This window comes from Neolamprologus brichardi, chromosome 14 (assembly GCF_056152115.1).
Source record: "Neolamprologus brichardi isolate AB-2024 chromosome 14, ASM5615211v1, whole genome shotgun sequence".
Classification (NCBI taxonomy): domain Eukaryota; kingdom Metazoa; phylum Chordata; class Actinopteri; order Cichliformes; family Cichlidae; genus Neolamprologus; species Neolamprologus brichardi.
Genome location: NC_142117.1, coordinates 10,191,617 through 10,205,347, shown reverse-complemented (window position 1 = coordinate 10,205,347; position 13,731 = coordinate 10,191,617). Strand labels below are relative to the sequence as shown.

The window sequence follows — 13,731 nt, the reverse complement described above, 5'->3', positions numbered from 1 at the left end:
CTGCGATGTAGCTGCACTAAATGTAAAGCGCCGGGCTTTGGGTTGGATTCCAGGCTTTATTCTAAGCGCCGAAGATGAAAGCAAGTCTTGGAGGAGCGTTTTTTACCTCGCACTATACGTTTCCAAGAGGTCCGGCGGTAAAGGTAACGCTGAAGCCTAAAAACCCGGGAACGGAGCACTTCGTTCAGTCTACTTGTTTACCTCCTCTCAGCCCCCCTTCAACAAAATATACACACAGGTACTGTAAAGCCATCTAAACCATCCCCCTTCCTCCCGGACAGCCTTGCCACTCCAGCCCGGCTTTGGCCGTGATCTTGGCTGGCTACACTGGCAAGGGACATACCGGGTCACCCAAATCTACCTCCAGCATTCCTCCATATCCCTGCACACACGCTGCTGTTGGCTCAGAGAAATGATTATATGAATTGCATCGGAGCGCGCAATAATCCCCCCACCACTCATGCCCAAAAAACCTCCCAGAAACCTCCATCAGCTTTAAATCTAACTTTTCTCCGGGGCTGATTCGCCTCTCCTGACGTTATCTCATTCTCCGCTGTATGCACTGCATGCATATAGACGCGTTGGTAATCATGCTGGGGAAATATGTGGGAAATTGAGGGGCTTAAATTGACAGTGACAGCATGCACAATGACCGAAAAAAGCGCAAACACTCAGGAAACGTGTTGTACTTACGATTTGAGGGGGTTCTGTACCGCTGTGGCCATTTTGATATAGTATGATAGAATGCAACACTGCAGAGCCCGGTATTGTACATGTAATGTAGCAGCTATTTCAATTTCATTCATTCTCTGGGGCTGCGGCTGGAGCGGCCAGCCAATGGGAGGCGGGAGCGCTCTGTGACAGCTTTGGGGAAGTGTAGTTTTTATGCATGTCAACATGAGACGCGCCGAGGAGCACAGTACTACAAGTTCCAGCGGGGGTAGCGGTTTAAGTGGACCACGGTCCCGCCTCGGACTTGTTAGGGCAATGCCCCCCATACCCCCCATCCGAATTTATAGAAAAGAAAGAAGAAGAAGAAAATCCACCACAGTTATGTTAAGGTTGGGTTGCAGGACTTTCTGTCAGTCTCTCCTATAAGCATCGTTCCCTTGTCTGGGTGATGATGATGACTCTGGCTCTTATAGCAGCTAAACACTAAATTGTGTTTGTTTACAGAGGTATGATTGTGGATATGGGTGCAAATTTGGGTCAGGTATCATATTAATTGCACCATAAATGGAATAACTGGATACTCGAGTAGCAAAAAGCACAAACTGCATACAAAGATGTTTACCTGTTTTGTTAAGGAAACTGAGGACAGGTCTGTATAGTCATTTGCTGAAAATCAAGAGAAGTTGTTTCTGCGTAATCTTAGCGGCTTCATGGCCTCATGGATGTTAGATAGCCCTGCAATGAGAAGCTTTAATTATTCATTAATCAGGGGTGATGGGTTGGGAGTAGGCCTATAATTGATTCTTTCAGACATTTGTCTCTCATAGTTGAGCCCGGAGAAAGGCCAGGACCCTCTCTAAATCCTTAACCACGCCATCCTTTATTGCATCCTTCCCGCACTCGCTCGTTTTCTTGCCCTTACTACATCTTTTGCTGGATCTGTCCCAGGTGGCGATTTTATTTGACACAGGCTAGAGACAAGGGTGTTAAAAGCGACTATGCCAAAGCCTGGGCTGGCATTTTCCCACTCCGTAGACATTGGAAGGAAGGGAGGGAGGAGATGAGGGAGGAAGGAAGGAAGGACTCAGAGCCGTTAGAGCAGCAATGCTGGAATTTCTTTCTCCATGTCATGTTAGCAGCAGTGGCGCCGCTCTGAAGCCAGTGACATGTGATATTTATAGATCTTTGCTAACAAATATTTAATGAACATTAGCAAGCAGCTCTAGCATGGCAGCACCGCTCCGATAAAATACTCTCTGTCAGTTAAGGAAACTTTGATTTTGTGCGTTATACTTTAGTTGTGACGAATAATAAATGTGTTATTTTGTATTAACGTAGCAAGAAATGTTAGATGCACGTTATTTGTGTTTGGTTCACATCATTATTCTTAAATAAGAAAAAAAAATAATAATAATATATATATATATATATATATATACATATATATATATATTAGGGGCTACAAAAGACCGGGCACATGGGTCCACTCGGTTTTATTTTATGCTTTCTCATTCCCTGATGAAGGAAGTTTGTTGAATGGCATGTGAGGTGCTGTATTGCGGCTGACCACACGGTGGTGCTCATGTTTAGACCAAAGTGAAACAAGCACGTCTTACGTTGCTGCCCTGCGTGGCCCCATCTGGCTCCTCCTACAGTCCACGCGCTGTTGTTGTGATTGACCGACAGGTAGGCGACATGTTAAACTTTCGCTTTGGTCTTTGGAGCCGCTGCCACAAATGCGTTTCAATTAGGTGAACAACGATGTCCGATATACTGATGAAAGAAATGGATAGTTTGTCGATCAGCCCATTGAAGCCAGAGGACCGTCCCAACGGCGGCGGCCGGAGCTTCCTGCTCGTGGACGAGCAAGAAAACCTGCAGGTAAAGTTAGCTAACATCAGCTGAGCTAACGGCGGCTAACAGTTAGCCGCTAGGCTAGAAAGGGGAAGACTCCTATTACGGAAGGCCCTTAACTATCTTTTGTCACGAAAAGAAAAAAATGTTGGATGAGCCAAATCTGCTTTCAGCGCCAAATCGATCTTTTTGTCTTGAAGCTAATAAAGCAAGTTTTTTGAGGCTTTAGCTACTTCACGACGCTTTGCTAATACGACGTTAAACAGCGTGTTTGGATGTTCGTCGTGTTTAGCCTCTTGTCTTTTTAGCCTTTGTCTGTATACAGCCCGTGGCGTTAACGTGTGGATGGTGTCTTGCTTATAATACTGTGAAAAAACATTCAATTTAAGCTGTAAATAAGAGCAGCACAACAGCAGACAGTGTTGTATATTAGGAAAGTCCCTGGTGAGTCATACAGCACAGCTGACCCACATGGAAGGCACCCTCACAGTGTTACAAAGTACAAGAGATAATGTTTTCTTGTGTACTTAAGGTAATCTGTATGAACAACCAGCGTTAAGATTGAAGTGACTAATCCCCCCGCAGTTATTTTTTTGTTTTGTTTGTTTCTTTGTTTTAAATAAATAATACCGTTCGTAAAGAATCAGTAAAAGTAATTTTCCCAATTGTATCACGGTGCCACAAAATAGCTCATCTCTGTAACCAGCCTGTCTCTTGTTGCTCTTTCTTCTCTCATCCTATAGGTCCGGGATGAGGCCGAGTTCGTGGAGCGACTTGGCTGTGCCGATGTAGCGGGCGTCAAGGTCCTCTCCATCTTTGGAAACACCGGTGATGGCAAGTCCCACACGCTCAACCACGTCCTGTTTGATGGCGAGACTGTTTTCTACACCTCCAAGTCCCCCAGCTCCTGTACTGTGGGAGTTTGGGCTGCTTACAACCCCACTCTCAGCCTCATTGCGCTGGATACAGAGGGCCTCTTGGGAGCCGCAGCCAATCAGAACCAGAGAATGCGGCTGCTGCTGAAGGTAAATTTAGCGGTTGCTGCTTGGTTTGGGTGGAATAATTGGAGGAGTCTGTGATTTTGTGTGCTGACTTCTAGTGTTGTCTTTGCTTTTTCTGCTGAGGTAATGGTCACGTCCTAATCATGTAAACAGAACAGTGAAACTCACTTTATTTCTCATTTCCAATGTTTTCACGATAAAAGCAAGTTCTCTTATTTCCAGATACATTTTTATTTCAATTTCAGGTGCTGGCAGTGTCGGATATAGTGGTGTATCGCACACGGGCAGAGCGTCTTCACAATGACATGTTCCAGTTCCTGAGTAGTGCCTCAGGGGCATACCTGAAGCATTTCACCCCAGAGCTAAAGGCCCTGTCCACTCGCTGTGGTCTGGATGTACCCCTGTCCTCTTTGGGGCCTGCAGTCATCATCTTCCAGGAAACAACACACACGCAACTCCTGGGCCAAGGTACTTCCAAGCAGAACTTTAGGATAATTATTTCCCTTGGTTTTAATTTCCTGTGCCACAAATTTCAACGTTATTGTCTTTCCTTCCTGTTGTAGACTCAAAGATGGCCGGCTATGCAGACACACTCCTCCAGAAGCGTTTTCATGACCTGGGTTTGGGGACAGAGGCCTTCAGCTCAGTGCAGTACGTAGGCACTCAGACGATCACACCGCCCACAGACTATAGCAGGCTGCTAGAGGCCATCAAGCAGCAAGTGAAGAACACTCATACACGGTCCCCCCGCCAGCCTGGGATAGTGTTTCATGCACTAGAAGTAAGTGAAGAAGCACCATATTAGAGGCCTTTTAAGAAAAAGCATATAATTTTTTTTTTTAAATTCTTCCTTTTTGTCTCCTCAGCCTTTTTTCAGCTCCCATCTAGTTCTCTGTCTTCTAATCCCTTCTGTTTTTGTTTCAACAAGGCTCTGAGTGAGCGTTTCTGTGGAGAACTATCAGATGAAAAGATGACACTGTACTCCTTCTTCCCAGATGAATACTTCACCTGCTCCGCTCTCTGTCTCAGCTGCAAGTAAGTCAGTAACACTGTCTACACACAAGAGCTAGAACTGGTCCTTAAAATTTGAACGTATGGTTAATAGAGCAGGGCGATATGACCAAAAATATTTATCACGATATACATTTGAAAATTTGCGATAACGATATAACTGACGATATAATTGACACTAGACAAAATACTTTACAACTCCACAACTTTATTAGTGCAAAAAAACCCATCAATGTATTTTCACTTAAACAAGCAGCTGTTTTTTATGTGCATTAAGGTTATGTAAAAATTTAACAGTGCAAATGCAAATTCCTTGCTGACAGTTTAACCAAAAGGCATTTCCAGTGGAAATTGGCCAACATATCCTCAGCATAACCATGTAAAATATCCACAAAACTTAAAAAGAGGTTATACACACACAATACGGTCATATTATTTTGAAGCACAGTACGTATCACTCCGCGAGGCTCCTGACTACGATAGCCGTAATGCTCCGACAATCAATCCAACGGTGTGGGTTCGTAGCTTAGCAAAGTCGTACTAAAACATTTGACCGATGTTCGAGCGCCGTGTATGACATAAAATCGTTTCGAGGTCAGTAAACACAACCAGAATTCATACATAAGACCCATTGGATTATAAGGGGCACTGTTGATTTTCAGAAAAATCAAAGGATTGATTTTAAGTGTGCCGTATTTTCCAAACAACACAGTAATAACGACGGCCCGCTAGCATGCGCTACAAAAAATAGTGCTTTGTTGTGTATCTGATGGACAAAAGCTAAACCAGTTCCACATCACTGAAGTTGCAGCATTTTTTCAAACCAATTCTGCTTCATCCGTTTCATTCAACGATCCACTTTCGCCCTTCTCATTCTGCGTCGCCGCCATGTGCGTATGTAAACAAAGGCACTGCGCATGCGCGTTAAACCCTTATTCTATCGCGATAGTTCATTTTCCTATCGTTGTCCAAAATTACACCGGTATTACTGTGAACGGTATGATATAGCCCAGCCCTAATGGTCAACCTAAACCTGAAATATTTAGATTACATAGTTGGGAATGTGTGAGAAGTGTGTATTATTATTGTTGATCTGGAAACTGTACTCATCTCCAGCGCTGGGTGTTTGCAGATTACCTAATCACCTTGGATGGACTGTTATTATAACCACACCTTTCCTGAGGTTTTTCTCATTTAGTTTGATCCAAATAGTTCTAGTTTTCCATCTCAGAACAACAGCCTTTTACTGTCTCTGTGACTGAATCACAGTAGAGAGCAGTATTCTTTAAAAATGGGAATCCTCTGCTTTTCTTGTGGATGTTAACTATCTCCTCAGTGGGATGCATAAGTGCTAATTCTTTTTCCATGTTTTGGTTTTGGTGAAGAGAAACCTACTTTGCGTCTAAGCTACTCTTCTTCCTTGTTCTTTCCTAAAACCTGAGAGCAGCGTGTGTGTGAGAAATTATAACACTTGTTCAGAATGAGTGCACTGTAACCATAGGTTTCTTACAAATCCCCCTCTCCTTCACCAACTCTTATATCTGTCATGTTGACTCTCCAGCATTCGCTGTAAAAATGGAATGAACCACCTGAGAGACAGAGTTCCCCACATGGCAGATGGACTCTGCCAGTATGCACACCAGTACAACAACAAGGTCCTCATCTGTAAGGTAAGAACAGAATTTCACTGCTAGTTTTGGTGAACCTGTATGTTGTTGTTGTTTACATCTGTTTTGTGTTGCATGTCCAGAGGTGCTATGAAGCTGGCAGAGAGGTGATTGTTGTGCCCAAAACATCAGCTTCGTCTGATAATCCCTGGTTTGGACTGGCCAAGTACGCCTGGTCAGGGTATGTAAACTCACATATACACACTTAGGCAGACGCTCACACTCCTCTTTGCCTTTCAGCCAATAATCTCACTTCCACTGTCTGCTGCCTTGTTCCTCTCGTCCCTCTTTCAGATATGTGTTGGAGTGTGCTAGCTGCGGGGTAATCTACCGCAGCAGACAGTACTGGATGGGAAACCAGGACCCAGAGAGTGGTGTGGTGCGATCAGAGGTCAAGCACGTCTGGGAGGATGTGAGTACCAAAACGTGCTTAACTCATGTTTATATTTAATAATGTTTATTTCACCAAAAAACATCAAAATAATTTGTGGAGAGTGTAAAAAATAGCACCTGTTGGTTTTATGTTACATATTTTTAGTCTTTGTAAAATAAGCACGCAGTACTGAAATACTGTTTTGGATTTTTGTTGCCTGTAGTTAAAGCAGAGGCAAATTGTTTTAGTGATTGTTGTCCTGACACTCAGTAAGGTACTGTCATATTTTGTCACTGCCCTAGGGAAAAATTGTTCTTTTAATGGTTAAATTAATTTCTTTAGGCTGTCTAGTTATGGGTTAGGGTGTTATTTAATATATTTACTTTTAGTCCTGATAATCTAAATAAGTAGCAACTAAACTTTTGAGGTGTGGTGGAGAACACCCTGTGTCATCAGTTTGGATTCATCCCTGCTGCAGGCATTGCTGCTATAGAGAGAGCCTGCAGCTAAGCTTTCTCTGCACACAGACAAAACAGGATGCTCGCATGTTTTGTCAGATGTAAATTTAAGTGAAACACTTGGACTGTTGAGCCATGCTATAACACCATCATTGTCTTCCTTCCTGCAACTGGGAGTACCCAGTTATTAGCCTAATACGGTAATTCTGATATTAAATGCTAAACTGCAAGAAATTCTGGGGGTTAAGATGATTCACTTCAGCTGATTTGCACTTGTGACTGTAGAAATGATGGTGGAATCACTAATGGGCACTTAATTTGCCCATCATCCTCTTTATCAAGCTTTTAATTGAGATCATACTCTTGTCTTTCTTCAGTCTGACGCTTTTCTGACCAGCCACCAAAATGCTGCCCAGAGGGTCTTGGATGGGATGAACTATGTGATTCAGTACGGTACTGGCCCCACCAAAGCCGTCACTGCCTGGATTACTGACCAGGTGGCACCTCCATACTGGAGACCTAATGCAGAGATCACTGTGAGTATGAACGGCTAACATTTAGAAACACAACATAAGGCACTAGAATAACTATAGCAGTTATAAATGGTTAAACTTTTGGTCTTCATTGACTTGTGTCTGTCGGTGTGATATCTGCCATCACTGTATCCCCCTCCCTCTTTCCCCTCAGGCCTGTCATGGATGTCAAAAGGAGTTCAAGGAGGCTGAAAGGAAGCATCACTGTCGATCATGTGGGGAGGGTTTCTGCCACCCTTGTTCCAGCCACAGGATGCCAGTGCCAGAGAGGGGCTGGGGCAACAGTCCTGTCAGGGTGTGCGAGGCCTGCTACCGCCAGGGAGGTCCTCCTGACACCAACAGCCAGGGTAAGACAGAAACAAGCTGTCAGTTAAACTGCTGGACGAGCCTAAACCTAGAGTTACATTAGACAAATGTCTTTCATCATTGTAGTCGCTAAGCACTTAATGACAGGTGAACCCACATTTACACTTAGTGTTATGTGACACGCACACCTCTGTATACAATGCTGTTAATTTTAATATTAGACGATGATAACCTGAGTAAATTTTTAAAAATGCAGTGTTTATTTGTTATTTTAGTTATTAAAGGACGAAAGTTATCCAGATCTCCCTGGTCACTTGTGAAAAAGTAATTGCCTCTAAACCTGATAACTGGTTGTGCCACTCACATTGTTGCCATTTTTGTCCAGTCTCTTTCTTACTGTTGAGTCATGAACTCCACAATAAGACTCAATGGGAACTCTGACCTTAAGTGAGACAAGTTGACCTGCAGTACTTTAGATGTTGTTCTGGGTCTTTTGTTACCTCCTGCATGACTCATTGATGCGCTCTTGGAGTAATATGGCAGGCTGGCCACATTTGGGAAGGTTGGTGCCAAACAAGGAAAGATAAACAGTTTTTAAAGGTGAAATATTGACGTAAAATCAAAAGTAGTTTAAAACAGCCAATTATACCCTGGACCCCAGAGGGTTAAGCAGGTTATCTTTGTCTAATAATAAATGTCTGCTCTGAAAGACTTAAGTGTGACAAATATACAAAAAAACAAAAAACATGGTATCACGAGAGGAGCAAATACTGTGTCATGTATTTGCAGCGTGCATACCGAACAGTGAGACTTTTGATTTCTTTGTCTCTCACACACACCTTGTTTGTTTAGTCTGTAAGGTGGAGCCTCGTGGTCTGATAGCTCGCAGGGTGACGGAGGTGGCACAGTCGACACTGGACATGGTCACCACAGCTGTGGACTACCCTCTCTGTGAGCACTGCTTTTTTTTTTTTTACCATTACACGTTCTGTTGGTGCTCTGCAGCTTGTTTTATATTGTCTCCTCACCACTCAGATATTTGTTGGTAATTCTAATACCTATTTTTAGCACAACAACTCCATGAGTGTGTTAGGATAGGCTAATCTACAGGCGTAGGCACATCTGGGACATGATCGGATGGTTGGTTTCAGAGTGATTTTGCATACTGGTGTTTGTCATCCACCAAGAACTGAGTGCATGTCTGTGCAATACCACTAAAATTATATATTATCCACCAGTATCAGTTTAAATTAATGTATAATTAAAGTCAAACTAGTTTGATGAACTGTGATGAAATTCCAGACTGCTAAGCTTCAACATCAGTGCAACAAGAGCCAGTTTACCTGTGACAGTGGCAACAAATTCAGTTAGTCAGTGATTTTTAAGTTAAAGTTGGTACCAAAGTCTCAATAGGCTTCTGATCATAAGCAGAAACACATCTGCAGATCGAAACAGCGCCTACCTTTTTTTAAACTTTGATTTTATATGTATTTGTAAAGATATGACGTGAAATGTCCCGTTTTTGTCTCAACTCCTTTAATAATAAAAAAATAAAGATCCTTTAGAAAATTCTTGAATCCAGATCAAAAATGTAATAACTTCTAAGTTCTGTCAAACTCTACGTGTAGTACATATTAAATGCACATTTTATATAATGCTGCTTTCAGACAGAGACAAATCCAACCTGTCACATGACCTCATCGGAGGAGGTAATAATAGAACGCTTTGGCACAATTTGGGATTTGCTCGACCTTGCTCTAAAACACAGATGAGTAAAAGCCTCAGACTTGGCACAAGAGTTTATTGTGGAAGCTGATGTTTGAGTGGCTGAGTGCTCCTGCAGAGTGAAGGACATAGCATGAAGTCAGCCTCAACGAACGGTTTCCAGGAAGGAAAAAGCAAATGTATAGGATGTTGGGCAAAGGGATTAAAATAAATGATTCTGAATCACCGACCTGACCAGCACTGCAATGGTGACCACATAGGTTCTCAGATGATAGCTGGATATATCGGCTCTCCTCTGATGACAGCACCCGGGGTTTGGTGCTTCTAGTGTAGCGAATAGCCTTGTGAATAATGGATAACTGGTATTGGGTGTAAGGCTGGTGGTTATAGTTTGCTAGTCCAGATCAGTTTAAAAAACTAATTAACAGGCAAAAATGTCAGGTTTAGGTTTGTGTTTCAGAAAATGCAGTCCCTCTTTGTCCCGCCACGCAAGCTGTTTACTGGAATACAAGCCTCAACTGTGACTGATCAAGACTACAAACCTAAACCCGAAAGCTTCTTGTACAAAAAAAAATAATCTTCTTCTCTAAGAAACACAGAGAGAAACACAGAGAGAAACACAGAGAGGGAAGATAGAGTTTTCTTTAATGGAGCTGAAAGCGGTGTGAATGGGCTGTAATGGAGATGCTGTTAGATGGGTACATATTACATGTTGCCATCTTAGTTAACAACACTGGACAAAAAGATGACTTCCACTTTGAAGAAGTCAAAGCTTTGAAAAGTTCCCCCTCCCAACACACACACAATGAACAATGCATTTATGTTCTAAGAAAATAAAAAATAAAAAGCCAATCTCCGATTTAAAATCTTAAACTCATTCTTCTCTGCCTGTCCGCTTCAGGTTTCGTGAAGGACGTGGCTCGGCCAGACTACTGGGTGCCAGACCAGGACATCACCAAGTGCAACCAGTGCTCCAAACCTTTCACTCCAGCCATGTCGAAGCACCACTGCAGGGCCTGTGGGCAGGGCGTTTGCGGGCCCTGCTCCACACACAACAAGCCCGTGCCCTCTCGGGGTTGGGACCACCCGGTCAGAGTGTGTGACAGCTGTCACGCCCGCACAGACAGCCTGTGACCTTTTCCACCAGGCAAACTTCTCAAAGTGCTCTCAGTTTTTCTCAGATGGGCTACAAAACACTGTGAATCTTGGCACTGCTGCTCCTTGGAAACCAGGAAGGGGACTAAATGGCAGGTTTGGAATCAGCCTTTGTTTTATGTGAAACGGGAGCTGCTCAGATATGTAGAAGGATGACCATCTGGATTCCACCGCTCAGCCGGGATTTGCTTTCAGTCTCTTTTGCCTTCTTGAGCGACTGATTTCATGTCAGCCGTCAGATGATTGACAGCCTCTACTGACCAATCAAAATGCTTTAACTGGAGAAATGGGAAGCTGGACATGTGTTTTGAACTGACTGCTTTTAAGAATGAAGACTTTCATCTCGACCAGTTATCATTATAACAGCAGAGCTTGAACTCTTAACTGCACTCGAGGGTGGTCTTCCATGCTCATTAATTTCTCTTTGCACAGGCCAGCACCGTGGTTCTCAGTTTGAATATGCTCTCAGTTAAATATGACAGGAGGACGAGTAAAAGGGACGTACTGGGAATAGTGGGAGATTTTAAAAGTTTGAAGGGTCTTTTAAAACGTAGCCACTCACTGCAACCACTTACACGGTGACAAGTCCTGGTTAAGGAGTATGTATAATCATGATAGTGGGGGGGGGGGGAATGCTCCTACAGTACTCAGGGCAGAATGCAATGCAAATTGGAGAAACACAAACTGCAGCAGTGTGTGCCTTCATGGGAATCTTAACACCCACTTATTTAACCTCTTGGGTTTGCTTTTGGAGATTTCTCCGTACGTTCAAAATTCTGAGCTCATTTGTGCCTAATTATAGAGCCACGATTATAGCCTCCATCCTCTCGTGAAGTTGTATCTGCAGTATAAAATATGTAGCTGTTGTCATGTTAGACATTCCATTATATAGAAGTACCTGTGTACTAATGTAGATTTGCCTTTCTGGGGTTTTATAAGAAGTGAAGCACTGATGTTTCCAGGTAGCTCTCTCAAGCCCTTTTCAGACATCGCTGCTCTCATCAATCTATCAGAGTGACGGCGTTCTGTCGCTCAGTCATAGTCATCTCAAAGGCTTCACTCAAAAATGCCAACAATAATGACTGGAAGAGCAACACATGATTTTTTATTTTTATTTTTTTCACCATTTTCTGGCAGTGTCACTAAGAGCAGTGTGTTTGTTTGTGTGAGAGAGAGCTGAGCTCACCCCTCCAGCACAGGCTCAGAGAGTAAGATCTCCTTTCTGGTTTAAATTTTCTTAAAAGAAACTACAATTAAATAACATTATGTGCAGGTTATTTCTGGTCAGGGAATTCTCTAATGAGGGGAGTGGCTCACTGAGCACCAGACATCATCAGCTGTCTTGTGTGCATGTCCGTAGTTGTAACTCCGTGCATTTAGACTCAGTTCTTGGTCTGACATACCAAGACTGCTGCTGTTTCCGATCAATTGATGGGAGTTGGTGTCTTTGAAGGGCTTTAAAACAAAGAACACACCCGATAGAGTTGCTCTCATGGTGAATGACATGCAAATGATATAAACACTGATGGAAGAAAAAGATTTTCTCTCAAGAGAGACGTTGTCTGTGTATCATACTGGACTCTTTAGTGCTTTATTCCAGTTTTCAAAATAACCACTTATCAACTTTTCTGTTAAATCTAGCAATTGACAATCTCAGTTTTTGATGAGGCTCATCCAAATAAATAAATAAAACAAAGGAGAGATTTGTGTCTATAAATATGTGAGCAGGAGTAGCTTCACGGCCGTCTTTGTCCTGAATGAGCGCGAGCGCATGAGTTGTGAGGCGACGGCGAGCACTGCAACTGGAACGAGTCGCTCTTCTACTCTTTACTATCTCTGGTTTTTTCCTCAGATAGCATCAGTAGAGAGCGAGCGATGTGGAGGTGGAAAGCAAAGCGATAACACACAGCAGGCTTTGTCCTTTACTGCAGTCAAGTAGAAGTAATCTGCATCCATTCATCTCCATCTTTAACTCCGCTGGCTTTAAAACCGTCATCCCATCCAAACCAACTATAGCATTGCGGTTCCCCATTTTCATCGGTTCATGGTGACATTTTGGCTCGATCAGCATTGTGTTCTCACCGCCTGTAATTAGTTGTTTGTTTTATTCCTGTTCTGTCAGTATTCACAAAACGTTTTATGAGTAGTGTTGGTTTGTGAGCCAGCTGCTGCTGGAGTCAATCCATCTCCTGTTTTTTGTGTAGGGGAAAAAAAAAAGCTTCATATCGCTAATGAGTGTGGTTCGATTTGGCTCCGCGGTTTAACAGCTCTGTCCTCTATTCACAGTAGCAGTAAATTTCTTTGTAGTACACACCGAGTCAGACAAATTGATATTTTATCTGACTTCTGTTTGGCAAAATAAAATCATATTCTGTTTTTCCATTTCCATTTAAGATCTCTTTGTAGTTGGGCTTATGGGTCACACTGCCCACATGAGCTCATAGTGTGTGTGTGTGTTTTGTCGGTTTAAAATCTACTCTCCTCTATTTTGCTCTTATTGATAACCCTTTGTCCTCAGAGGTATTCTCAGCTTGCTGCTGCAGTGCTTGGCTCTTTTTTTTCCCCCTCCGTGTTCCTTATTGTGAGCCTGGTCGATGCAGCAGTGCAGATTAGATCTTGGCTGCATTCTTTGGTTGTTCATCTCTTTTTCTTTGTGTTCGTCTCTCTTTAGAGGATAATTAGTCTACCCTGAAAATCCTAGATAATTCTGTTTATAGAGTGGCAGGTGACCTTTCCACCCAAACTCTAAACGTGTTAATGTGACAGAAGCAGAGGCTGGGATGTGTGTACAGTCTGTCTTGTTACATAAAGAGTTGCCATTTCTGTAGTTATCGTGCAGAAGTTCTCTGCGAGGAGGTAAAAGTGATAAAGTCTAATATTTGAATCTATATAATGAATGCGGTGCATAAAAACCAAACATGGATTTGTGTTCCTCTGAAGTCATCCTGCTGCTGTGATTATCTCCTCCATCATCAG

At 42.9% G+C, this 13,731-nt stretch overlaps 2 protein-coding genes across 3 annotated transcripts in view; one reads left to right on the top strand and one right to left on the bottom strand.

The window, feature by feature from the left end:
* dpf1 (double PHD fingers 1) overlaps positions 1-899 on the bottom strand; it is a 54,917-nt gene extending 54,018 nt beyond the window's left edge. Inside the window, exon 1 of one of the 2 annotated variants that reach the window (XM_087850787.1) lies at positions 694-899. In XM_087850787.1, the coding sequence (XP_087706913.1) occupies positions 694-899 (206 nt within the window). The remainder of the gene's footprint in view (positions 1-693) is intronic. The other variant, XM_087850788.1, reaches the window with a different exon arrangement.
* Positions 900-2,315: 1,416 nt separating this feature from the next.
* LOC102786384 (zinc finger FYVE domain-containing protein 1) lies at positions 2,316-13,161 on the top strand. The gene is made up of 12 exons (XM_035912232.2): positions 2,316-2,553; positions 3,270-3,551; positions 3,773-3,995; positions 4,091-4,308; positions 4,456-4,562; positions 6,100-6,208; positions 6,289-6,386; positions 6,500-6,617; positions 7,414-7,572; positions 7,724-7,916; positions 8,728-8,826; positions 10,502-13,161. The coding sequence occupies exons 1-12, from the start codon at positions 2,434-2,436 to the stop codon at positions 10,732-10,734; spliced, it is 1,959 nt and encodes a 652-aa protein (XP_035768125.2). The 5' UTR covers positions 2,316-2,433; the 3' UTR covers positions 10,735-13,161.
* Positions 13,162-13,731: the final 570 nt, after the last annotated feature.